Source organism: Somniosus microcephalus, chromosome 1, assembly GCF_052327205.1.
Source record: "Somniosus microcephalus isolate GS21.2 chromosome 1, FLI_Smic_1.0, whole genome shotgun sequence".
Taxonomy (NCBI): domain Eukaryota; kingdom Metazoa; phylum Chordata; class Chondrichthyes; order Squaliformes; family Somniosidae; genus Somniosus; species Somniosus microcephalus.
Genome location: NC_140987.1, coordinates 255,094,716 through 255,120,596, shown reverse-complemented (window position 1 = coordinate 255,120,596; position 25,881 = coordinate 255,094,716). Strand labels below are relative to the sequence as shown.

Below are 25,881 nucleotides of genomic sequence, written 5' to 3'. Positions count from 1 at the left end.
ACTTTAAATTATTCCTCCTTCTAAGTTTCCACTTGTGTGGGATTTCTGGGCTGTGGATTTTGCACTCCAGTAAGCAGTGAATTAAGCAACTAGTCTTTTGCTCACACCAAAAAAAGTTGTCTTAATGTGTGTGTGGGGTGTCAATTTTTTGTTGTTGAAAAGTTGCACATTCCTTTTCTTCCCCCCCACATAAATTATAGAACTCCCCAAGGAGGGGGTTGTAATTGGGTGGGTAGAGAGTTCCACCAACAAACTCTGGGCTGTCCTGCTGCTTTGTCGTTGTTTGTTTTATGGCGTTAACGTTTCTCTTTCTCTAGTGTGCGTGTACTTTTAAAAAAATATTTGCCTTGCCCCGGAAGTGTTGCAGTCGGCGAGTTGAATGAGGAAGATGGCAGAGTCGGAAGAGGAGGTGGATGTTTTGGTTCAGAGGGTTGTCAAAGACATTGCCAACGCCTTCAGGAGGAACCCCAACATGTAAGTATCTGCGGCGGCCGGCCGGCGCCGCGCCCCATATCGGGCACCCCGCGGGCGGAGCCAGCGACCAAACCCTGGGAAGAAAGGACAAGACAATAGTGGAGCAGATTAAAGCTCTCCTGCGGGTGGGGAAAAGGAAGACTTTGAGGTTAGGATAAAGATGGGGGGGGGGGAAGGAAGGAACATCCAACAGGGCCCGGGGATGAGAAGGCGGGCTGAGGATGGGGTTGATTGAAAGACTCTAACCGGTTAATATCATGAACTTTAGTGAGAGAGGGAGAGACATAATACAAAAACATTGCAACCAAACGTTTAAAATGCACTGAACAGCTTGCAATCTGCTGATTTCTTGGCTGTAAACGCCTTCATTTTAGACGTGATGTGTCTATGCACAATGCAGTTTCCTTTTTTATGTAACTTGTGAAGCCATTGAATGGTTGGGGGGGGGGGGGGGGGGGCTTTTAATGTTGTACAAGTGTCGTATCTCCTGTTAAAATATCCTGTCTTGATTTTTTAAATGTGGGATTCCTGTAATTTGTATTAAAAGCATCGTTGCTGCTGGTTCTCTTTCTGCATCTGTTGTTTCTGTTCGGAATTTTTTTTTGTGTTGGCATTTGTCAATATTTGATTTGCAATGGATACAAACATTTGCAGGACTCCCAAAAGATCAATTTGACGAATAAATCCAAGAATGCTTACCTATAAAAGTAACCGTTTTATCTGTGCTTTGCCTCCATTGTGAACTTGGGGTGATTTTATTTTCTCCCCTCCTCCTTTTTGCAGTGATGAAATTGGATTGATTCCATGTGTTGAAGCCAGGTACAACCGGAGTCCCATAGTGCTGGTGGAAAACAAGCTTGGTGTAGAAAGCTGGTGTGTTAAACTACTTTTGCCCTGTGTTCATAGCAAGCTTGTTCTCTACAGGCAAAGGAAGCTGTGGTTAGACAGGGATGGTAAGTGGCAGATATTTTGTTCTAACTTCACCTAGACTTGTGATAACTGGGGAATAAAATTGTTCCTAAAGGAACAGTGTCCAATTTTTGGGTCATGCAGGATAACAACTTTCATTAATATAGCGCCTTTAATGTAGTAAAACGTCCCAAGGTGCTTCACAAGAACTTAAATTGGACAAAATTTGACACTGAGCCACATGAGATATTCAGACAGGTGACCTAAAGCTTGGTCAAAGAGAGGTTTAAAGGAGGGTAGAGCGGCGGAGAGGTTTAGGGAGGGAATTCCAGAGTCTGGGCTTAAGTGGCTGATGCTGGAAAATGGGATTAGACTGGACAGGGATGGATGGGCGGCGCAGACACGATGGGCCGAAGGGCCTCTTTCTGTGCTGTAAAACTCTATGACTCTATGGCACGGCTGCCAATGGTGGAGTGATTAAATTCGAATGCGCAAGAATTGGAGGAGTGCAGAGATCTCGGAGGGTTGTTGGACTGGAGGAGGTTCCAGAGATGGGGAGAAGCGAGGCCATGGAGAGGGATTTGAAAACCAGGATGAGAATTTTAAATTCAAGGTGGTGTTTGACTGGGATCCAGTGCAGGTCAGTGAGCACAGGTTAATGGAGATCGAAACAACAGAAAATGCTGGAAAAATTCAGCAGGCCAGGCAACATCCGTGGTGGGAGAAACGGAGTCAGCGTTTCGGGTCGAAGACCCTTCGTCAGGACTGAGAAAAAAGCAGGAAATGAAACAGATTAAGAAGCAAGTTTGGGGGCTGGGAAATGGGGGAGGGGATGAAAGAACAAAAGGAAAGGTCTGGGAGGGGTGAGGAGAACTTAAGATATTCAAGGCGAGAGACGAGATGATAATAGGACAAGTAAAGAGACAAAGGATGGCCCTAGATGAAGTGTGAAATGCGCTGGCAGAATGAGAGACAGCTGCCATGTGGGAGAGAGAGGAAATGGCACAATCCAAAGGTGTGGATAAAAAATGTAATAGGGGCCGAGGTTATGATCTGAAATTGTTGAACTCGATATTGAGTCCGGAAGGCTGTAAAGTGCCTAATTGGAAGATGAGGTGCTGTTCCTCGAGCTTACGCTGAGCTTCCGTGGAACAATGCAAAAGGCCAAGGACGGTGAGGTCTGAGTGGGAATAGGGCGGTGAATTAAAATGACAGGCGACCGGAAGCTCGGGGTCACCCTTACGGACTGAACGGAGGTGTTCCGCAAAGTGGTCACCCAATCTGCGTTTGGTCTCCCCAATGTAGAGGAGATCACATCGTGAGCAGCGAATACAGTATACTAGATTGCAAGAAATACAAGTAAATCGCTGTTTCACCTGGAAGGGGTGTTTGGGGCCCTGGACAGTGGGAAGGGGGGAGGTATAGGGGCAGGTGTTGCATCGTATTAATGGAGATAGATATGTAACTGACCACCCAGAAATACCTAGCTGAATGATTAGATGCCTCCTTCCCCTTGGTCTATTTACTGTTTGTCAAAGTCTGAATTGTGCTTTCTTGACATGAAAAGATCAGTTTTTAAGGCTTTGAGGTGTGGGCAATCTTGGTGTATTTCCTATCCCCTATTATTTCTAAAATTTATTATTTCACTTAACTCTACATTGAATTCCATCTGTCCATCATCAAGCCTCTCTCTACATGGTCACACTCCTCTTGATTCCATGTGTCAGCAATAAATCCCTCATGGTATCTCAACTGCTTTTTGGAAAAGCTATATAAAGCACATCCATTCTTTCATTTTATCATCTCTATTATTTCCAGAAATAATTCTAAGATTGGTCAAACATCACCTGTTCTTTAGAAAAGTTTGCTCTTTAATTTAAAAAAAATTCAAAATCCAGTAGACAGAGGTCTTTGAAAGAACTTGAATTTTTGTTCTTTTCCAAAATTTTCCGAGTTCCCCTTCGAATTTTAGCTGCTAACTTTTTAATGCTAGTGGCAGGATTCATGATCAGTCAGCACTTGTAATATCATTTTTTGAATGGGTAGGTGTTAAGACCTGGGGAAAATCTAATGATTAAATTGTACAGCCACTGTATTGCCATTCCTTCATCGTCGCTGGGTCAATCTCCCACCCCAACGGCACTGTAGTGGTACCTTTACCACACAGACTGCAGCGGTTCAAGAAGCGGCTCACCACCACCTTCTCGAGGGTAGTTGGGGATGGGCAATAAATGCTGGCCTTGCCAGCGACGCCCACATCCCTTGAATGAATAAACAAAACCTGTCTGTATGGGTAGCCTCTGTCCCTAGTAGCCAGTCACTATATTGCTGCTGTTGCTTGTTTCCAATTTAATATATATGCCTACAAAATTGGCATTTGCAGTTTATGTTCTCCTGTTTAAGTGAAAGGGTTAATTAAGTGGAGTTGCTTGTGAAGGATCTAATATTGTAGCCTGATAGAAGTACAATGCTAAGTGATTTTTTTAGGTTCTGTAGTGTAATGAGCAACAATTTTACAGAATGCTTTCTTGAACGATTACCTTGTATTGAACAGGATGACCCCTTTTTTGATTAGAGTTCGTAAAAGAAGTAACTTCATGAAATTGCCAGCCACACAATCTGCAGTCAATACTGTTTTAATTTTGGTTCTCTAGTGTCTGCGATTTACCCAACATAATCGGGAAACTGTTTAAAACAAGCTAATTTTGTTCTAGCTAAACTTGTAGTTTGATCCAAATTGTAGTTTAGTTGAGTGCTTCTTTCTTTGAAGTGACCACTCGGTTTAAGGGACGAGCACTTATCAAGACTGCAGATGATGGAGCATCATATTGTGGTCGAGTCCTCCTGTCCCTATGTTTTTAAACCTCCACCCGCCAGGTACTGTACCTGTTTCTGCTGCTGTCGTGTGCTCTCTTTGCTTTTTCTGCTGTAAGTTGTCAATTGTGTCTCAGTGGGTAGCACTCTCGTCTGAGTCAGGTCGCGGGTTCAAGTCCCACTTGAGCACATAATCCAGGCTGACACTCCCAATGCAGTACTGAGGGAGCACTGCACAGCCTGAGGTGCCGTCTTGCAGATGAGACGTTAAACCCCTCCGGTGGACATAAAAGATACCACAGCACTATTTTGAAGAGCAGGGAAGTTATCCCTGGTATTTTGGGCCAACTTTATATTAAAAAAAAATTTAAAAAAAAAAAAATTTTTTTTTTTTTTTAATAATATCTGTTTATTACCTCATTGCTGTTTGTGGGAGCTTGCTGTCTGCAAATTGGCTGCCGCGTTTCCTACATTTCAACAGTGACGACACTTAAAGTACTTCTGCTCTTTGGGAGGTACTACGGTTGTGAAAGGCACTATATAAATGCAAGTTTTTTTAATCTATTCATTCACTGGATGTGGGCGTTGCTGACAAAGAAAGCATTTATGCTCATCACTAACTGCCCTTGAGAGAGTGGTGGTGAGCCGTCTTCTTGAACTGCTGCAGTCCGTGTGGAGAAGGTACTCCCACAGTGCTGTTAGGGAGTTATACTTTGTCGTAGCGGTTTGATACAACTGAGTGGCTTGCTAGACCATTTCAGAGGCAATTAAGAGTCAACCACATTGCTGTTTGTCTGGAGTCACAGGCCAGACCAGGTAAGGACAACAGATTTCTTTCACTTATTAAATAGAAGCCCTCCCTGGCATCGGTTCTAAATTTATTTTCATTAATTTAACATGTCCACTGCCCTACTGATGCACAGTTTAATTTGAAGTAGTGTTCTCGATTTACCTTTCCCAATATCATTTTTACTGTCTTAAGGTCACCTCATCTTAAGGCAAGAAAGCCCAAGTTTCTTCAATCTTTCCTCTGATGCTGGGAACCAGTTTTGTGACTCTCTTTTCTGAACTCTCTTGGGTTTGAATGTCTCCCTTAGTGAACTGAACGGAGCATGGTTCTGGTCTGACCAGAGTACTGTATAGTTTAAATCAAACACCGAATCTCTTTGGGTTTTTGTTTGATTTCCAGCATCTGCAGTTTTTTTTGATCTTTGTCATAAAGATTAAGCAAGACTTCCTCTGACTTGGACTCTACTACTACAACAACATGCATTTATATAGCGCCTTTTTAATGTAGTGAAACATTCCAAGGCGTGTCGCAGGAGTGTTTCCAAACAGAATTTGATACCAAGACATTAAGACAGGTGACCAAAAAGCTTGGTCAAAGAGGTAGGTTTTAAGGAGCATCTTAAAGGAGGAAAGAGCGGTTTAGGGAGGGAATTTGAGCTTGGGGGGCCTAGGCAGCTGAAGGCACGGCCGCCAGTGGTGGAGCGAAGGAAATCGGGGGGGACACGAGGCCAGAATTGGAGGAGTGCAGAGATTTGAGGGTTGTAGGGCTGGCGGAGGTTAGAGAGAGGGGCGAGGGCGATATGAACACAAGGATGAGAATTTTAAAATCGAGGTGTTGTCGGACCAAGAGCTAATGTAAGTCAATGAGCAGGGGGGTGATGGGTGAACGGGACATGGTGTGAGTTAGGATATGGGCAACAGGTTTGGATGAGCTGGAGTTCAGAGGGTGGGAGACCGGCCAGGGGAGTATTAAATCAAGTCTGCCATTTTAGCTATATAGTTCCGCATTCTATCTGATTTCTTGATTGCTGCTTTGCAGTGTTTGGCTGTGTAATCCTATATTTATCTCTAGAGAGAATCATCTTGCACTACATGCATCTTCACCATTTCAATTGCCAAATCTGTATATAGCAATGTAAATGTATTGAGTGCTGTGAGCGATGTCCTAAGTTCTGTTGTTGTACACATGACTTATTTTCCCAAATATAACATTTTACCGTCCCTATATTCTTGTAGAAAATTAGTTGGACATTTAACAGGAGTATTTGCAGCTTGTTGTGCTAGTGTATGCAATTCCTATGGATTTAATGAAACTTGTTTGATTTGTGGAAACAAAGTTTTTTTTTGTTAAATGTTATGCGATGCCTGTTAAATAAGACGACTTATACATTTTGACCCCCGTCTCTCCCTCCCCTTAGCGCTGACTGATCTCACTTGTACTCTACTGCTGCTAAATCCAGACTTCACAACCGCCTGGAATGTCAGGTATGTCACAGTCGGCAAATGTCAATATCTGTGGCTGGCTCGGGGCCTAAACGTTGGGCTTTATGACTAATTAATGTATCTTTCGCTCATAGCTGCAATTACTTTCTAAACTTAAAGGTGGGGGGGGAGGGGAATCTTGCATTTATGCAGAGCCCTTAAGGACATCCCAAAGCGCTTTACAGCCAATGAAATACTTTTGAAGTGTAGTCGCTGTTGTAATGCAGGAAACGCGGCAGCCAATTTGCATACAGCAAGATCCCACAAACAACAATATGATAATGACCAGAACTTTTTTTTAAAAGTCATTGGTTGAGGGATAAATATTGGCCAGGACACTGGGGAGAACTCTTATACTTTTCTTTGAAATAGTGCCATGTGATCTTCAAACCTGCCCTCAAGTGGATGTAAAAGTCCCATCTGAAGGACGTCCCCTCCGACAGTGTAGCCATCCCTTAGTATTGCACTGGGAGTGTCAGCCTGGATTATGCTCAAGTCTCTGGAATGGGGCACGAACCCACAACATTCTGACTGCGGCGAGAGCGCTACTCACTGATACTGAATTCACTTGACTTTTCTGTATAGACTAGGAATAACAGCATGTTTTTTTTCAGTGTTCATGAATAGATGGTGCAGAACTAGATGTTGATAGCTATTGATGTATTGAGGATTTTTTTTCCCCAAGCTCTTTAAGGCTGGGCAAGCAAGAGGGTCTTGTCAAATTTAATGTAAATGGAAGACAGACAGTGATAATGGTATGAGGAATGCGGGCTGGGCCGGGGGCAGGGGTGGCAAGGAAGGAAAGAGTAGAATGGGGGAACACCAGACATCAGTCCCTGATTGTGTGACTTTGTCACCTGTGTGGTTTTTTTCTCTGCAAGCTGCGGTCACTGATTACTACAACAATTTTCACTTATAGCGCCTTTAACGTAGTAAAACATCCCAAGGCACATCACAGGAGCATTATCAAACAAAATTTGACAGAGCCACATGAGATATTAAGCATGGTGAGGACCTGTAACACTCTGCCGATGGAAGTGGAGACACTCAATGTTTTCAAGGAGACTGGATAGGTACTTGAGGGAAATAAACTTGCAGGGCTACGGGGATAGAGCGGGGTAATGGGACTGACTGGATTGCTCTAGAGAGAGCTGGCATGGACTCGATGGGCCGAATGGCCTCCTTCTGTATCTCTGACAAGTGACCAAAAGCTTGGTCAAAGAGGTAGGTTTTAAGGAGCATCTTAAAAAGGTGGAGAGGTTTAGGAAGGGAATTCCAGAGCTTGGGACCTAGGCAGCTGAAGGCATAGCTGCCAATGGTGGAGCAATTAAAATTGGAGATGCGCAAGGGGAGAGAATTAGTGGAACGCAGAGATCTGAGGGTTGTTGGGCTGGAGGAGGTTAGCGATCGGGAGGGGTGAGACCATGGAGGGATTTGAAAACCAGGATTTGACTACTAATAGCAGCTGAGATCAAATCCAAACACTTCCAAAAAAGTGCAGATTGTTGGCATCTCTTGAGTGTGTTCAGTAGCTTCGAGTTTAATGTGCTTTTATCTGTGTGCATTACTCTTTTGTTTTTTCCTCTGCAAATATTGTGGATTAAATTGGCTGCCTTTTCTCAATGTCATGAACTGTTTTAAATATAGACATCCATGTGTGGTTTGTGAGAGTACAGATACCAGATATTGTGTAACCATGCCAGTTTGAGAGGACAGCTCTTAAGTTAAATTCCTTTTTTTTTGTCAGTTTACCCTCCCCTTCAGATGTGAGCCTCGATGGTAATTGTCTGGAGGCTATTTAATCCAGGAGGTATCCTAATGGAAACGGCTCGTGTCCAAACCCACCATCCACATGCTCCCAGCCTGGCTTGTTGGCGAGCATTCAGGAGTAGATAGCTGAACTATTTTGCCTTTCCTAAATCCTGGGGTGTTAAGTGGCTCTCTGGCTATGAACAGCTAAACAAGCACAGACTGGGCATTGAACATGGGGTGTTCCATGTCTCTGTGCCGGTCTATTCACTTCAAGGACAACTTTTAACCTTTTTGCTCAATTTCAGGTCTTTTTTCATTGCAGTTGGCTCTTCAATATTTGTCTTTTGCATAGGTGAAGGGTTAATACAGGATAGTTGAGCAGGAGTTCCAAGGCAGTGATGGAAGTTATGCTCATTTTGCCATAAATTCAGTGCTAAATTTTGTATTTCAGAAGACTTAAGATTAATTGGGTAGCTCTTTCAAAGAGCTGGCACAGGCATGATGGGCCGAATGGCCGCCTTCTGTGCTGTAAGATTCTATGACTTGAAACTCACTCTGATTCGGCTGTTCTGAGACCTACCTCAGTAGAGTTATTAGCACGGTCGTTCTTGGGTCAGTTTCAGTATAATGGCTGGAACCAACGTCGTAACAAAACCTTAAAGCCGGTTGTGGTGAGCATTGAAACCACCCTCTCCGCTGAGTGAGTGAGCTACACCCTAGACCGACTCTGACCAATAGACTGTAGTGAAATTGGCACTTAATTGGGCACTGGCTCCTCCATAAATGGTCGCTGCATGTGCGCAAGTGCACATGGATGCAAGAGTTTAAGAGGAAATACGAGAACCACAATCCATGACCAGTGTAACCCCCAGTAAGGTGTCACTGTTGCCTTGAGTGCAGAAGGTGTAACCATGCATGGGTTGGATCCCATATAACATAACCGTTTTTTAAATAAGAACTCTGCTGTAATTGTGCAAGAATGGGAGTTGTGCACTGTGACGAAAGAAATTCTCTGACTAGCTCTGAATCTAACTGGGTTGCTATGATTGTGCACATTTATAGAAAAAGGTGGCAGTTTCCTGCATTTTTTTTTTTTTCAATTCATTCTTGGAATGTGAAAATCCAGCATTTATTATCCCATCCATACTTGCCCCAAGGTTTGCTATAACTGAGTGGCCAGAGGACAGTTAAGTCAACCACGCTGCTGTGGGACTGGTCACCTATAGGCCCAGAACTGGTAAGGACGGCAGGTTTCCTTCCCTAACAGACATTAGTGAACTAGTGGGTTTTTAAGACAATCAGACAGCTTCATGGTCGCTTTTACTGGTGCCAACTTTTAATTGCCAGATTTGGGTGTTTTTAAAAAAAAACTCAATTCAAATGCTCAACCTGCTATGGTGGGATTTGAACTCTCGTTCTCTAGATAATTAGTCCAGGCCTCTGGGTTACTATTGCAAGCAGTTAAGGCTAAAAAGACTAATTTACTGTTATGCTTGAGAAACAATTAAAATACTGACATACATGTTTAATGTTGTTGCTAGTTGTAATGATTTTGCTGGCACTGTAATTGGTATTTGAGTGCTTTAATTTATCTAAAACAGACTTGTCAATTGTGTACGTTTTTTTTGCTTTGCTTGATTTAATAACTGGAATCTGCTTCATTTTAACACCGAGAGAATGTATTGAAATATTTTCCAGAAAGGAACTTGTACAGTTGGGAGCTTTAGATCCGCTTAAGGATTTGTATCTTGGAAAATTGGCCTTAACAAAGTTCCCTAAAAGCCCAGAAACTTGGATTCACAGGTTTGTAAATTAATCCCTTGTACAGTGGTTTTTGTGGAACTATACTTACAACAGTTTCAGGTCAAATGAAATAAAGCTTTGTCTTGATTAGTGGCTGTGTTTTGATGTATCTCAGACTATTTTAGTGATTGCTAATTCAACTTTCTCTAGTACCACACAAGCTTGATGGGCATTGGACTTTTTTCCCCCATTTGTAAGCTACTCCCCTCTCCCCATCCAGAACTACCTGATTTCCACATCTGCTACCAAGTGTGCAGTCTCCTGGCAAAACTGCTGTAACTATCTACTGTAGTAACCAGAATAGGCCATCAAGCCTCTTCACCTGTCTGTTGGATCACAGCTGATCTGTATCCTAACTTCATTTACCCACCTTAGTACCTTAGTTCCATGTCCCTTAATACTCTTGGCTAGCAAAAATCTATAGACCTCCAATTTTAAAAATTATTAATTGAGCTAGCATCTACTGCTTTTTGTGAGAGTTTCTCACTTCTGCCACCCTTTGTGTGAAGTGTTTCCACTAGTTGGAATTGGCTACTGCCCAGGTGTGACTCTTGTGTCGACTTTCCCCCCCCTCCCCCGTTCCTTCCTTCCCTTCCCCTCACACAGATTCTGCGTCCTCTGCTTGCACGGTTTAAATTGGGAACTGAATTGAATGGGTAATATTTCCCCACTCTGTCACGCTCAGACTTTATGCTCCAGTGCTTGGTGTCATGCCTCTCTCCTGTGAGTGAGGTATCATTGTTGGAATGTTTTGAGGTTACTTTTCATTGAACATTAATCCTTTTTTGCTTTAGAAAGAAACTCTCGGTTCATTTAGATATGTTTGTCGCTCATTAATGCTTCTAACTAATGCAGGCAGGAAGAGGATATTAACTAATTCCTTTCTTTCCCCTGACCAACATGACTTGGCTAAGCTAGGTTTGTAACAATGCAATCAAGTAATATTCTTTCTCATACAAGCTGAAAACACCACCTCATTAAATTAAGAATATCTATTTGCTTCAATTAGGAATAGGAAGTAACATAGGAACAGGAGGAGGCCATTTAGCCCCTCTAGCTTGTTCCACCATTCAGTGGGATCATGGCTGATCTGCAACCCAACTCCATATGCCTGCAATTGACACAGCATCATACACACCTAAGATCAGCCCCTGTAAGTCCCATTCTGCATTGATGCTGGGCTCCCAAGTTCCTTTGTGTCAAACCCTGACTTCAAAAGGACCTTTTTTTGCAATATTATGAGCTATGTGAAGTGTGGCTGTTTTGATGATCCTACTTTGTAAATGTTTACCCACTGGATTAAGATGGGCATAATCCAGTGGATATGAACAATGACGGACAGAAAATATCCTCTGGTTCATCTAGCCTGTCCCACACAATTGATGCCATGTGCATCAAAATATATAGACTCCCCAGTCCCATCCAAAACCATGTGATCTCCTGAGAGAGGGGGAAAAATGGTCAGGGGTCAGCAGTGAAGATCCTGTTGCTTGCGACACAGCTAGTTATCTCTGCTAACGCCTTGCAAAAATGGCTGACCTAATTTAAAGTCTATTTTGAAGGATGTATGAAAGGTAAGGTGGCTCTTTTCAGTCCATTGGATCATAAACCACCACCTTCAATTATTTTTCTGTGAAGAATTGAACTTTTTTGTTAAAATTCAGTTTGTGTGTTGTAGTACAATTGTTTACTGTTGGACAACTCAAGATGTTGCCTGACTTGGGTGGTCCCCCTGCGCTGACTTGGGTGGTCCCCCTGCGCTGACTTGGGTGGTCCCCCTGCGCTGACTTGGGTGGTCCCCCTGCGCTGACTTGGGTGGTCCCCCTGCGCTGACTTGGGTGGTCCCCCTGCGCTGACTTGGGTGGTCCCCCTGCGCTGACTTGGGTGGTCCCCCTGCGCTGACTTGGGTGGTCCCCCTGCGCTGACTTGGGTGGTCCCCCTGCGCTGACTTGGGTGGTCCCCCTGCGCTGACTTGGGTGGTCCCCCTGCGCTGACTTGGGTGGTCCCCCTGCGCTGACTTGGGTGGTCCCCCTGCGCTGACTTGGGTGGTCCCCCTGCGCTGACTTGGGTGGTCCCCCTGCGCTGACTTGGGTGGTCCCCCTGCGCTGACTTGGGTGGTCCCCCTGCGCTGACTTGGGTGGTCCCCCTGCGCTGACTTGGGTGGTCCCCCTGCGCTGACTTGGGTGGTCCCCCTGCGCTGACTTGGGTGGTCCCCCTGCGCTGACTTGGGTGGTCCCCCTGCGCTGACTTGGGTGGTCCCCCTGCGCTGACTTGGGTGGTCCCCCTGCGCTGACTTGGGTGGTCCCCCTGCGCTGACTTGGGTGGTCCCCCTGCGCTGACTTGGGTGGTCCCCCTGCGCTGACTTGGGTGGTCCCCCTGCGCTGACTTGGGTGGTCCCCCTGCGCTGACTTGGGTGGTCCCCCTGCGCTGACTTGGGTGGTCCCCCTGCGCTGACTTGGGTGGTCCCCCTGCGCTGACTTGGGTGGTCCCCCTGCGCTGACTTGGGTGGTCCCCCTGCGCTGACTTGGGTGGTCCCCCTGCGCTGACTTGGGTGGTCCCCCTGCGCTGACTTGGGTGGTCCCCCTGCAAATTATTGTCCACGTTTTGACTGGTCTCTCTCGCACTACTTCTCTCTCATTACCTGTATCAAAAATCTTGTGTCTGTATACACTTACTGTCAAGATTTTCCATTGATGAGTTTCCATTTATAATGGAAACTACAGGAAACTTTGGTCTATCCGGAGGTTATATGTCCGGAATACTCGCTCTAACGGCAAAAATCAGGAGCTGTTTTTTTTAGTTCTCGTTGCTTTTTTTTTTCCTAGTTAGGCACTGCAAGGTCTGTAGCTATAGCAACAGCTTCAGCTAGAGATGCTTGCAGCTGCAGCCGACTGTTTTGAAGCTGTTGCTAAGCAACAGGGTTTGTTGATTCACACGGAGCTTTTCAGTTCCGTATGTTTCAACATTAATGCTGGTATGTACGGCACCAGCTAGGTCCCATCAGTGCCGGATATCAAAGTTTCCTGTATGTAAATTTATCACACACCGTAGATACAACCAGCAGAATTAGAGGCTGGGAGATCATTTGGACCAGGGTGTGTGGATAGAATTCAGCCATCATTTTTAAAATTGTACATTGTCATTTTTATGCTTCCATTTTTTATACTTCCATTATGAATTGCTGTGTCTATAATGAAAACTGCTTATGTAAATGTCACATTGTAATTGCATCTTCTCGCCATTGTGGGGGTAGGGTGTAACTACAGTGTGACGAGTTTACATGGATAGTGTCCATTTATAAATGTGGACATAAAAAGTTATAATGGAAAACGTTAAGCAAGAGACAGATGCATGATTTTTAATTTGTGTAGATATATTTTAAAAATGTTTAGCTCTGGTTTTAAGAGTCCTAATTATGGCACCAAAAATTGAGTACTTGGAATCCTAGAATGATACAGCACAGAAGGAGGCCATTCAGCCCATCGAGTCTGTACCGGCTCTTTCAAAGAGTCACCCAGTTGGTCCCACTCCCCTACTTTTTGTCCACTTCCCTGCTCTTTCCTCCTATCCCTGCAATTCTTTTTCCCCTTGAAGTATTTATTCAATTTCCTTTTTGAAAACTACTATTTAATCTGTTTCCACCACCCTTTCAGGTCGTACATTCCAAATCCTAACCACTGTTTTTAAAAGACAGTGTTTCCTCATCTCCCCTCTGGTTCTTTTGCCAATCACCTTAAATCTCTGCCCCCTGGTTATTGACCCTTCAGCCATTGGAAACAGTTTCTCCTCTAAACCCTTCATGATATTAAACCTCTCTCAAATCCCAGCTTCACCAGTCTATCCACGTAACTGTAATCACTCATCCCTGGAACCATTCTTTGTCATTCTCTTCTGTACCTTCTGCAAAGCCCTCACGTCCTTCCTAAAGTGTGGTGCCCAGGATTGTACACAATACTCCAGCTTATGACGAACCATGTTTTATATAGGTTTAGCATAACTTCCTGACTTTTGTACTCTCTGCCTCTATTTAGAAAGCACAGGATCCCATATGCTTTGTTAACCTGTCCTGCCACCTTAAAGATTTGTGCACAAACACCCCCCAGGTCTCTCTGTTCCTGCACCTCCTTTTAAAATTGTACTATTGAGCTTGCATTGTTTCTCCCCATTCTTCCTACCAAAATGTAGGAGTAGCTGTCTTGCTGCTGCGTGTGATATTCATAATCTTTTCTTTGAGGATAAGTTAGCACTGTGCCTTTGATTCCTAATGGGGGTGTGTGCCATTTTATTTCCTAAAAGACGCTGGGTATTTCAGAAGGTTGTTCAGGGAATTTGTCTTCCGTATTTGAGGAATAACGGTAACTCGGGCATGGTATCAACTGAACAAATGCATCGAATAATCCAGGATGAGATGGCTGTCTGCTCTGCAGCTGCTGGAAGGTATCCAAGCAATTATAATGCCTGGTCCCATCGCATCTGGGTCCTGCAGCACGTGGCAAAGTGCAATCTTAAGGTACGCTCGGTAATCCTTGTTACAAAGTATAAAGTAGTTGCAGCACAGAAACAGGCCATTTGGCCTAACTGGTGCATGCTGGTGTTTATGCTCCTCCCACCCAAATTCATCTCACCCTATCAACATCTCCTTCTGTTCCTTTCTGCCTCAAGTGCTTATCTAGTGTCCCCTTAAATGCATCCATGCTATTTGCCTCAACCACTCCCTGTGGTAGCAAGTTCCACATTCTGGCCACTGAGTAGAAAGCTTCTCCTGAATTCCCTATTGGATGTATTACTGACTATCTTGTATTTATGGCTCCTAGTTTTGATCTATTTCTTCCCCACCACCACCCCAAAAAAATAAGCAGAAACATCTTCTCTACATCTACCCTATTGAACCCATTCATAATTTTAAAGTCTGCTATCTGGTCAGCCTCTTTTTTTCTAGAGAAAAGAGCCCCAGCCTGTTCCATTTGTTTATGGGAGTCAAATACCTTGTTTAATACTTGCTTTACATTGTCCCCAGATTCTTCTCGATGAATTGTCCAATACCAAGTATTGGGTGTCCACCCACGTATCTGACCATAGCGGTTTCCATTACCGTCAGTTCCTGCTGAAGTCTGTGGCAGGCAATTCTAGAAGCATAGCTGTGACAAACACTGGGGCGTTCATGAGGAAGCCTTCAAGTAAAGACCATCGTGCCACTCTTCCTGCACACATGAAGGAGGAAGGTGCATCTGTAGAGGCGCACACTGCAGATGTACCACTCATGATTGAAGAGGAAATGGAGCTTTGCACCGACCTCATTGAGTCGTACCCAGGCCACGAGGCTCTCTGGTGTCACAGGTAAACTGATTGATGTGAACTATACCTTTTTAATGCATTTTATTTCCTTTTGGCGGTTATGGTAATATTGGATGTTCTGTAGATGGGGAGAGGGGGAATACAAAGGCAAGAGCAACAGGCTCCTACTTTGTTTCCAGTTGGTTTGATCTTTTCAGTAGCGGTGTATTTTTAGGTGTCAGCTGTGGCTCAGTGGGTGGCACTCTCTCCTCCGAGTCAGAAGGTTGGGGGTTCAAGTCCCACTCCAGAGACTTGAGCACAATCTACACTGACACTCCCAGTGCTACACTGTCTGAGGTGCCGTCTTTCAGATGAGACGTTAAAACCGAGGCCCCATCTACCCACTAAAATAAAGATTATCTGGTCATTACCACATTGCTGTTGTGGGATCTTACTCTGTTCAAATTGGCTGCTGTGTTTCCTACATTACAACAGTGACTACACTCCAAAAGTACTTCATTGGCTGTGAAGTGCTTTGTGACGTCCTGTGGTTGTGAAGAGCTACAGAAATGCAAGTCTTTTTTAAACATTGCCTGTTTGCTTTATAACAATAATTTCACAGACCTGACCAGAATTGTAGCTTTGAGCAATGCCACTAGATGGTGCCAAACTATCACTGGTTACCTTAAACCAGTGTTTTTCATTAACTTTTGAAGGCCGCATTAAGCAATCCAACATGCTGCACCACAGAATGGTGGATCCCTGATCTCATAGAATCAGACAGCACAGAAGTCTTTCCACCATGCACAAGTCAGGAGTGTGATGGAATACTCTCCACTTGCCTGGATGAGTGCAGCTCCAACAACACTCGAAGCTTGACACCATCCAGGATAAAGCAGCCCGCTTGATTGGCACCCCATCTGCCACCTTAAACATTCACTCCCTCCACCACCGGCGTTCTGTGGCTGCAGTGTGTACCATCTACAAAATGCACTGCAGCAACTTGGCAAGGCTTCTTCAGCAGCACCTCCCAAACCCGTGACCTCTTCCACCTAGAAGGACAAGAGCAGCAGGCGCATTGTAATACCACCACCTCCAAGTCACACACCATCCTGACTTGGAACTATATCGTCGATCCTTCATCGTCGCTGGGTCAAAATCCTGGAACTCCCTCCCTAACAGCACTGTGGGAATTCCTTCACCACACGGACTGAGGCGGCTCACCACCACCTTTTCAAGGGCAATTAGGGATGAGCAACAAATGCTGGCCTTGCCCGCAACGCCCGCATCCCATAAAAACGAATTTTTAAAAAAGGGGGCCATTCGGCCCATTGTGCCTGTGCCAGTTCTCTAAGTCCTATCCAATTACACCACTGCCCCTGCTCTTTCCCCATTGCCAGTCAAATTTTTCCCCTTCAAGTATTTATCCAATTCCCTTTTGAAAGTTACTATTGAATCTGCTTCCACCGCCCTTTCAGGCAGTGCCTTCCAGATCATCATAACTCGCTGCATTTAAAAATAAATTCTCATCTCCCCTCTGGCTATTTTGCAGTTTGCCTTAAATTTACATCATTTGAACACTAACATTTGCGTCACTAATCCTGAATGAGCTTGTTGGTCTCTGAAAAGTGTTATAGTTTGTTGAATCCAGTAATACATTTTGTTTCAACTTCTGTGGGGGGAGAGCTTAAACTTGAATTTCAGATTCTTTGAAAGGAGAAAGGTTCTTTAAACAAAGAAAAAGACTTGCATTTCTAGCGCACCTTTCACGACCACCAGACGTCTCAAAGCACTTTACAGCCAATGAAGTACTATTTGAAGTGTAGACACTGTTGTAATGTGGGAAACGTGGCAACCAATTTGCGCACAGCAAGCTCCCACAAACAGCAATGTGATGATGACCAGATAATCTGTTTTTAGTGATGTTGATTAAGGGATAAATATTGGCCAGGACACTGGGGAGAACTCCCCTGCTCCTCTTCGAAATAGTGCCATGGGATCTTTTATGTCCACCTGAGAGAGCAGACAGGGCCTCTGTTTAATGTCTCATCTGAAAGACGGCATCTCTGACAGTGCAGCACTCCCTCAGCACTGCACTGGAGTGTCAGCCTAGCTTTATGTGCCCAAGTCTCTGGAGTGGGACTTGAACCCACGACCTTCTGACTTGGAAGCGAGTGTGCTACCAACTGAGCCACAGCTGACACTAAAATTTTTCAACAATATTTCAATATTTTGCACCATTTTAAGTACTGCAAGTATTGACCTATAGTTGTAGTATATGTCTTCTACAACTCTCTTCCTGCAGTTCCCCACATGGCATGCTCCTGGTCTTGGCAGCTGTCCAGGTTGCAGATACAAGTAAAGGCTGGGAGAGAAATGACAGGAATGATGTTTAAATTGGAGTCCTTTTCATGTGTTTTGTAGACTGTGAAGGCTAACAACCCACCTGAAACCCCAGCCCCCCTCCTGGGAGACCTGAGACGCACCACTTCTGCAAATCACATATCCAGGGAAAGGGGCCATAATTGGGCTCTCGTGAACACACAAAATTGATGGGCAGGAAAAGACCAGCTGGTCCATCCAGCCTGGCCCACATGATGGCTGCACCATTGTGGCTAAACACTTTTTCACTTCCTCACAGCCATATGAAGAGAGGCCAAAAAAAATCCCAGGGCCAATAAGGGGGGGGAAAAAATACTGTACTGTGAAATTCCTTTCTGACCCCCTCAGGCCATCGAAACCAGTGCAGGAGATCACGCGGACTGTGTTCTCTATAAAGTCACTTACCTTCTATATGATGTGATCTCTGCCCCAGTCAGGAACCGGTCCAGCTCCCTCTTGAAGGCAGAGAGACCGCACCAGCTGACTATGTATTCCAGAGGCTCACTGCTCTCTGGGAAAAGAACAGCCCAACATCCAGTCTATTCCCACTCTTACACAGTTTAAACTCTTGAACTGTATTAAGAACCAGAAGTGTTTTTAGTTGAATTCAATGGGTCCTCCATGTGGATGAAACAGTAACTCACCAGCAGGACCCCGCTGACAACATTTACTGACGTGTTTTCTGAAAGTAAGTGGGGAATTTTGTATGGATGAAGCAGACTATCTTGGGTTACAATAATTTTTGATGGGATAGTGTTACAGCATGTTCAGTTGCAAACGGAATCCATTTAATCAAAAGCAAAATACTGCGGATGCTGGAAATCCTCAGCAGGTCAGGCAGCATCTGTGGAGAGAAAGGGTTAACCTTTCAGATGGATGACCTTTTGTTAGAACTGGAAGATGTTAGAGATTTAAGAGTTTATAAGCAAGTACAGAGGCAGGGACAAGGGGAGGGGAAAGAGGAGGGAAAGGTCTGAAGGGGTAGAAGGCAGGAGTGATTACAGGGGGGGGGGGGGAGGGAAGGATGGTGCAAAGCAAAAGGGGTTGGTAATGGGACAACTCCATTTAATGTTGATTTTGCTGTATTCTGATTTCTTTAACACGGAAGTAAGATTTAACACTCGACCACCAGTACTAATGCTGTTCAATTTCCGCCAAGTGGTGCAATCTGGTTTGGTTTGCTCTTAAACTGATACATTGTTTCTAATTTATCTCGTGGTAGTTTGAATCTGATGTTTTCCAGTCATCTAGCAAAGTAATGTAAAATCTATCCAGTTTTAAATTGTGCCCACTTGCACATCCCTGATTTCGGTGTCAAATTTAGTCTGATAATCGATCCTGTGAAGTGCCTTGGGACATTTTACTATGTTAAAGGTGCAGGTTGTTGTCATAAATGATCCAGTTATATTTATTGCTGATGGCTTAACTTCCTATTGGGTGTAAGCAGCTATATAAGCATCAGCTTCTCTGCCTTGTTTTTTTAATGCAGGAGGTGTGTGTTTTACCTTTGGTATTGCTGGAACAGAGAGCGTCTCCAGGTCTCGTCTGACTCCAGCAACAGGGGTGATGGAACGGTGAACAATTTACAGATGGCCACTGCAGGCAGTTACTCCTGTCAAGGCATGGATGTCGATGGTGGTGCAGCAGACTCTGCCAAGCAAGGCTACATGCAGGAGACCAAACGTTTGAAACGTGGCCCTTCGCTAGACTTGCACAGCTTGCTGGAAGAACACCGATTCATTGATGCGATCCTAGCGGGTTGCACTAACTCTGAGCAAGCCAGATTTGCTACTGCTTACAGGAAATGGTTAGACACGGTTATAGGTCAGTAGTTGCGGGAGTTCAAATGTATTTAAGTTGGTCTTGAATCCAGCTCCCTAACACGATATTCTGTTTTGAGCACCTATGTTGCATGGCACCTTTGGTAAGGGAATATTCAGTACGTTGAATCTAAATTAAAGGGGGTATTAACTGGAAATGATCCTCACTTTTTTTTTTAAAAAGCTACATTTGTGGAGACTTATTATACAGAAATAAACTAAGAGTCTGCAAACTGGGATGTTACAAACTCCAGCTGATTTTCAAATTTCAGTGTTAGAGAGGGACTTTTTTTTACTCCATTTCCACTGGAAAAATATACACAATCTTGTGCATTATCCATTTTATCTATATGCATAAATTATCAACTAATGGATTTTTTTTTTTGTAAATACAATCAACTGCGTAAACTACCCATTTTTTTTCCTAACTACCCTCCAGGAAATTTGACTGCCTGTTGATTGATTTAAAAATTCTACTCCCTGCTAGTTCTGCAAAATTTAGTTTAAATTATCACTCTGCAATTTATGTTCAGGATAAAGAATGGTTATTGTTCAGGAGTTAATTGGACAGATTAAATGAGTAGGGATGCAAGATGTAACTGCAAACTCTACTTGCTTGCTGAATTTATAACCTAGTTTGCCTTGTGAATAATAAGTAGCACTAATTGAAAAAGGTGACTCCATGACTAAGTGTGTACAAATAGCTGCAAAGTCACTGATTCCCTGTTGGTGTGGAGTATCTTTGTGCTTCTATTTCTTCCCTTAATCCAATCCAGATATGACTTTCTTAATTGGCATCTCCGTGTACCAAGTTGGTGTTTAAAGTTTATTGAGATTTGTACAGTAAAGTTGCATTTTTCAGGTAATCTGTTACAGCAACGCGATGAGTGCTTTCTTCTGCAACGGAATATACTGCTAGATACTATGGTGCTAGTGTTGTATCCGATTGCAGTTGGTATACCAGTCCAATTTCACTTTCCAGAGGGTATGTTTTTGCTACTGGCCATAAGGCTGGCATAACTGATCTTGTTCAAAGTGAGACTTGATCGAAGGTGATGGTTTAAAACATTTTTTTAAATTATTGAATAAAGGGATGGTGTGACATTTAAGCTGTGGACTTGATTACCATCACTTTTCAAGTGACTCAAATTCTGGCCAATGAAATGGGAAAACTTAGAACCTTGCAAGAAATTAAGGTGTGCAGTGGTGACTGATCACTTGTTTAAGTGGATATTTTAACCAGCTTAAATGAAGATTCCAAATGAGGAATGGTTGTCATCTGCTCTTTGCTTCTCTCCCTACCCCCATAATATATTAATACAGTAAACTGTGACATGGAAGAATCATAGAATGATACAACATAGAAGGAGGTCATTCGGCCTATCGTGCCTGCGCCAGCTCTTTTGAAAGCTATCCAATTAGTCCCACTCCCCTGCTCTTTCCCCATAGCCCTGCAAATTTATCCCCTTTTAAGTATTTATCCAATTCCTTCCACTGCCCTTTCAGGCAGTGCATTCCAGATCACAACTCTGTTTATATATTTTTTTTAATTCCTCATCTCCTCCCCCTCTGGTTCTTTTGCCATTTGCTTTAAATTTACATAATTGGTCTCAAGTTATGAAGTTTGTTGAATCCAGTAATGTATTTTGTTATTTCAACATATGAAAAGAAAACTCTCTCTCTCCAAAGAGCTTTAAAAAACTTGAATTTCAGATTCTTTGAAAGGAGAGTTTTTTTTAACAATATTGGTATTATTTTGCACCATTTTATGTACTGTAAGTGTTGATATACAGTTGTAGCATATATCTTGTCTACAAGACACTTCAAATATCTTCAAATCCTCAGTCTTAATTTCCTTATGACTAAAATGGCCATTTCTAAGTGAGGAAGGATGATTTTAATTTCAACATAAGCAAATGCAAGTTCTCGAGTGTTGTGCCTGTGCTTACCAGATTGATTCTGGCGTCGCTTCCTCTGTCGTGTGCAAGGATTGTACCATAGAGTATTTCCAATATCCGGATTAATGCATAAACCACTTGAGTTATTGTGCTGAAGGTACTAGACAACTGCATCCAGATGTTTTTGGGTTGAGGTGTAAAACCAAATGAGAAGATGGTTATACTGAAATGAATGTGTAGGCTAAATTAGTACGGCCCACTTTAAAGTCAATCTGACTTGTAAACTAGCTTTTTTAAGTTAGTATTCATTATGATTTATTACATACATTGGTCAAAACAAATACATAATCTGAAGGTGACCATTGCATTTAAAAAAAAAAAAAAAAAAAAATCCTTGGGTCAGGTGCGGAACAGGCTCGAGGGGCTGAATGGCCTACTCCTGTTCCTATGTCTCAAAGAAGTAAGAGTAAAACTGTATGACATTGCAAGATGCACTTGCAGGAAGTGTTAGTGAAATGGCAGAATCAGGTGTTTGCATCTGTGTAATAGAAACACATGGTGGACCAGTATTGTTCACAACACTAATAGTATGCAGCAGAGTTTTGCATCTTCTACATAATGAACATATTTTTAGTGCGTCATTAGTGCAGGCCTATATCTTCTGCACATACTTTAAACAAATGTAGTTTGTGTGTGGTTGAGTTGCCATCAGTTCTATAGAATTGCTACTTGAAACCAGACTGTATATAGCCAACTATTCCTCTCCCACCACTAATGGTTTTTAAAGGACTTCCCCTTACAAATATGTTCTGAGCATCTATAGGAGGATCTCTGAATTATTTTTTTAAAGACACCCTTCCACTTGACTTTCATAGACTTCCATTGGATAATGTGAACAACATCATGCAGTTCTCCTGTCCAATTTCTCAAGACGTTAAATATTTTATTTGTACAGATCTTTTAAACTAAAGGAGCAATATTAAAAAACCTCAAGTACTGTAAAGAAATTGGAAATTAAGATATTGGCAGCTTTATGGCAGTAACCTGTGCATAATATATCTGCATGGTTATTGCTGAAAAATGTGCACAGATTGCTTTTCCCCTCCAAGCAGCAGATTTACTTTCATTGGAACTCATATTTTTGGGAGTTTTTTTTGTAGTGTTAATATTGGTAGGGTCACCCTAAAGTTAATGTGTATCTGTTAGTGAACCTAATTGTGCTGTGCATCGGTGTTATGCTTTTAACATTTGCTAGCTTTCAAAGAGTTCCATTTTTTTTTCTCCAAATATAAACTAAATTAACCATTTTCTACAAACCTGTAAAATTCTGGAACATTACGGGCACTTTTTCTTTAGTTAAGTCTTGCAATGTAGTAACAACACATTTGTCTAAACGGTGAATTCCTGCTCCTTGTTATGCTGTTCAGGGAACAGGGGTGGAGAAAGAGGGGCTAAGTATAGTTCAGGTTCTTCTCTACAGGAAGGGGAATGTGAATAGTTGTATTGCCTCAGGCTGCTTGAAGCAGATATCCTAGAGCCCAACCCAAGCTATGGGGAATAAAAACAGAAAATGCTGCAGAACACTCAGCTGGTCAGGCAGCATCTGTGGAGAGAGAGAAACAGTTAACGTTTCAGGTGGCTGATCTTTTGTCAGGACTGAAAGTAGTTGGTGATTAACTGGTTTTAAGCAAGTACAGAGGCAGGGGAAGGCGAGGGGAGGTCTACAATGGGCTGGAAGACAGGAGCGATTAAATGACAAAGGATGATGGTGTAAGGCAAAAAGGGTGGTAAATGGACAAGCAAAGAAACAATACATGGGTCTTGGAGCTTTAAATGACAACAGAACCATTACCAGTGCCTGCTGTCTGTAAAAACAGGAGCAGTGGTTATAACCTGAAATTGTTGAACTCCATGTTGAGTCCAGAAGGCTGTCAAGTGCCTAATTGAACGACAGAGAATAGTGTCAGGTGGGGGACCAAAAATGAAGGGTTTCTTTTTCCTAAGCTATAAGGGTACACAAAATTTAACTTTCACTCAATCACCCCCAAGATCCTGTTGGTACTTAAATGCTGAAGGAAGATTTGGAGAAGAAAAATCCATGTGAAAAGTCTTTGGAAGAGGTGAAAGAAAATAGTTTTAGAACAGGTGTTTTGACAAGTTTTCCATTTTGAAGAATGAATTCAAGTCTGTAGATAATCGGACAGGATATTTTCATCCAATAAACCCTCCCATTGGAGCAAAGGCTTCCAGGAAGATCAGTTTAGTTTTACCAATTGCCTGCATTATGGTCTTGGTAAATGTAACCAACCTCTATGTTTTAGTAATGCTGCATGCTAGCCATGTTCCAGTACTAGAAAGGCAGGAAATTCTGTGGAAAGGAGCCTCAAAATACAATAGTCCTATGCAAGAGGCTTCCTTGTAGCTATCTTTGTTTGTGCCATTGAGGGGCATAAAATGCTATAGTGCTGCTCTGTCAAAATTAGTATTGTTACATAGTTGTGGCATCTGTTATTTATTGTTAGAGATGTTTTATACCTGTACACGGACTTAAAAACCATATTTAGAAAGTGATGTAGTTATTAAGCTGGATTGTAAATTAACTTTCTATTTATTCTGTAGTGGAGATGCTTTTAATAAAAATGTTCTCTGTATAATTTACCTACTTGTAAATAATGGCCTTGTTGCAATTATGGGAGTGCTTTAATATGTAATCTGCTAAAAGCTTTTGAAATGGCTTCCTTATACCTAATTGTATGTGTATCACAGAACTGTACCCCAAAGCATTGATACTTTATTGATCCTGCAATAGCTGGTGCAATTATAGTTTGTGGGTCATGCTGAAACCATAAAACTGCTTCTGGGGTCTAATGATCCAATAGTTCAACTCTGCCCATACTTTCTTTACAACTTTGGTAGGATCTTAATGTATTTTAAAGTCCCTTCCATTCTATCAACCTTATTCTTCAATCCCAGTACACTAGTGAGGAATTTGACAGTTGTCATTTTGCTGGAGCATAACCAAACTGGTGGAGTTGCTGCTTTGGCATGCCCAAGTTTCGCAAACATTTCTGGAAAGACTGAAATTTGGAAATCCTTCTGCTGATTCAGTCTGCAACAGTGGACAACTGCTCGAGCTACAAGCAACATCATGAGTCTCAACACAAGTAGATATGTATTTTTTTTTGGAGAAAATGTTAGAATCTGTGATCATCGACCTCATTGACAGAATCCAATATAGAACTATTACTAAATGCCTGCTTTTCTAATTAAAATAAACTATAGTACGGAGAAGGAAGTGCTGTAGGGGATAGAATATTCACCTCTTAATAAATCATTGACGAAGACTGATGAGATCATTTGTCTTGTTGCCCTTGTGTGCAAGACTAACTCCTAATGAGGTGCTGAGACAAAATGTGTTAGCTGCTGCTACAAAACTATTTCCATATCATTTTCTAAATCTAGCCTGTTTTTATACACAGATTCAAATAGTAGCCTTCAAAAAGGAATTAGATAAATACTTGGAGAAAAAATTGTAGGGATATGGGGAAAGAGCGGGGGAATGGGACTAACTGGATTGTTCTTCGAAAGAGCCGGCGCAGACTCGGTGGGCTGAATGGTGGCCTCCTGTGCTGTACTATTCTATATATACTTGGGGAAAACCATCATACCTGATTTACCATTCCAATCCAATGGTTCTAACCAGGTCATGAAATACATTTGGCCCAACAGTTCTGTACTCCCACCTTACTTCATTTCACCCCATCAGCATATCCTTCTATTCCTTTCTCCCTCATGTGCTTATCTAGCTTCCCCTTAAATGTATCTATGCTATTTGCCTCAACTACTCTTTGGGGGGAATAACAGCTATCGTACTCTTTGGATATTCTTGAAACAACTCTTCCCCCCCCCCCCCCCCCCCAACAATGTACTGAAGCCTAAATAACACTCTTTGTAAGATTTTGATTAGCACCCTTATTCAAACTGCCTCACCTTTGATGTTGGAACCAGCAGCACCCGTGCTTCAGTTTAGCTAAGCCTCCTGCCTGGCACATTGAATGAATGGTGAGAAATGTATCAAATCATGCCGAACAAGCCCTATTATCTCAAAGCTAAACAGGCAAAAGTAAACAGTCAGATGGTGGTTTTATTTCTGTGTGGCTCGTTAACACTTCCAATTACCTAGGCCTCCACTCCTCGTTTAATGTCTACTGGCCTTCATGCTCAGTCAAAAATACTGCATTTAATATATCACTTATTATAAATTCACAATTTTCTTCTATTCTGTACTAATAAAACCCAGCGTGCTACATCTTTTCATATAAAGATCAAACTATTCTCTATAGCCAGGCAATCAAAATGCTGAACAAATACAGAAAGTGCTGGAAACACACAGATTAGCTGTTACCTCTGGCTAGAACAGACAGTTGGTGAATGCCGCCCTTCAGAAGTGGAAAAATAAGGGACGAACAGTGGATTCACAGGAT

The 25,881-nt window shown here is 42.8% G+C and overlaps 1 protein-coding gene across 4 annotated transcripts; it reads left to right on the top strand.

Annotated features, from left to right (window-relative positions):
- Window positions 1-218: 218 nt before the first annotated feature.
- Window positions 219-24,055, top strand: ptar1 (protein prenyltransferase alpha subunit repeat containing 1). 4 transcript variants are annotated; one of them, XM_085992294.1, is made up of 7 exons: window positions 221-474; window positions 1,258-1,427; window positions 6,405-6,471; window positions 9,919-10,023; window positions 14,320-14,533; window positions 15,041-15,360; window positions 19,169-24,055. In XM_085992294.1, the coding sequence occupies exons 1-7, from the start codon at window positions 380-382 to the stop codon at window positions 19,509-19,511; spliced, it is 1,314 nt and encodes a 437-aa protein (XP_085848420.1). In that variant the 5' UTR covers window positions 221-379; the 3' UTR covers window positions 19,512-24,055. The 4 variants fall into 4 exon arrangements, with proteins under 4 accessions (XP_085848428.1, XP_085848420.1, XP_085848448.1 ...); XM_085992302.1 differs by lacking the exon at window positions 9,919-10,023 and having other exon boundaries at window positions 219-474; XM_085992312.1 differs by lacking the exon at window positions 1,258-1,427 and having other exon boundaries at window positions 222-474.
- The last annotated feature ends 1,826 nt before the right edge of the window (window positions 24,056-25,881 follow it).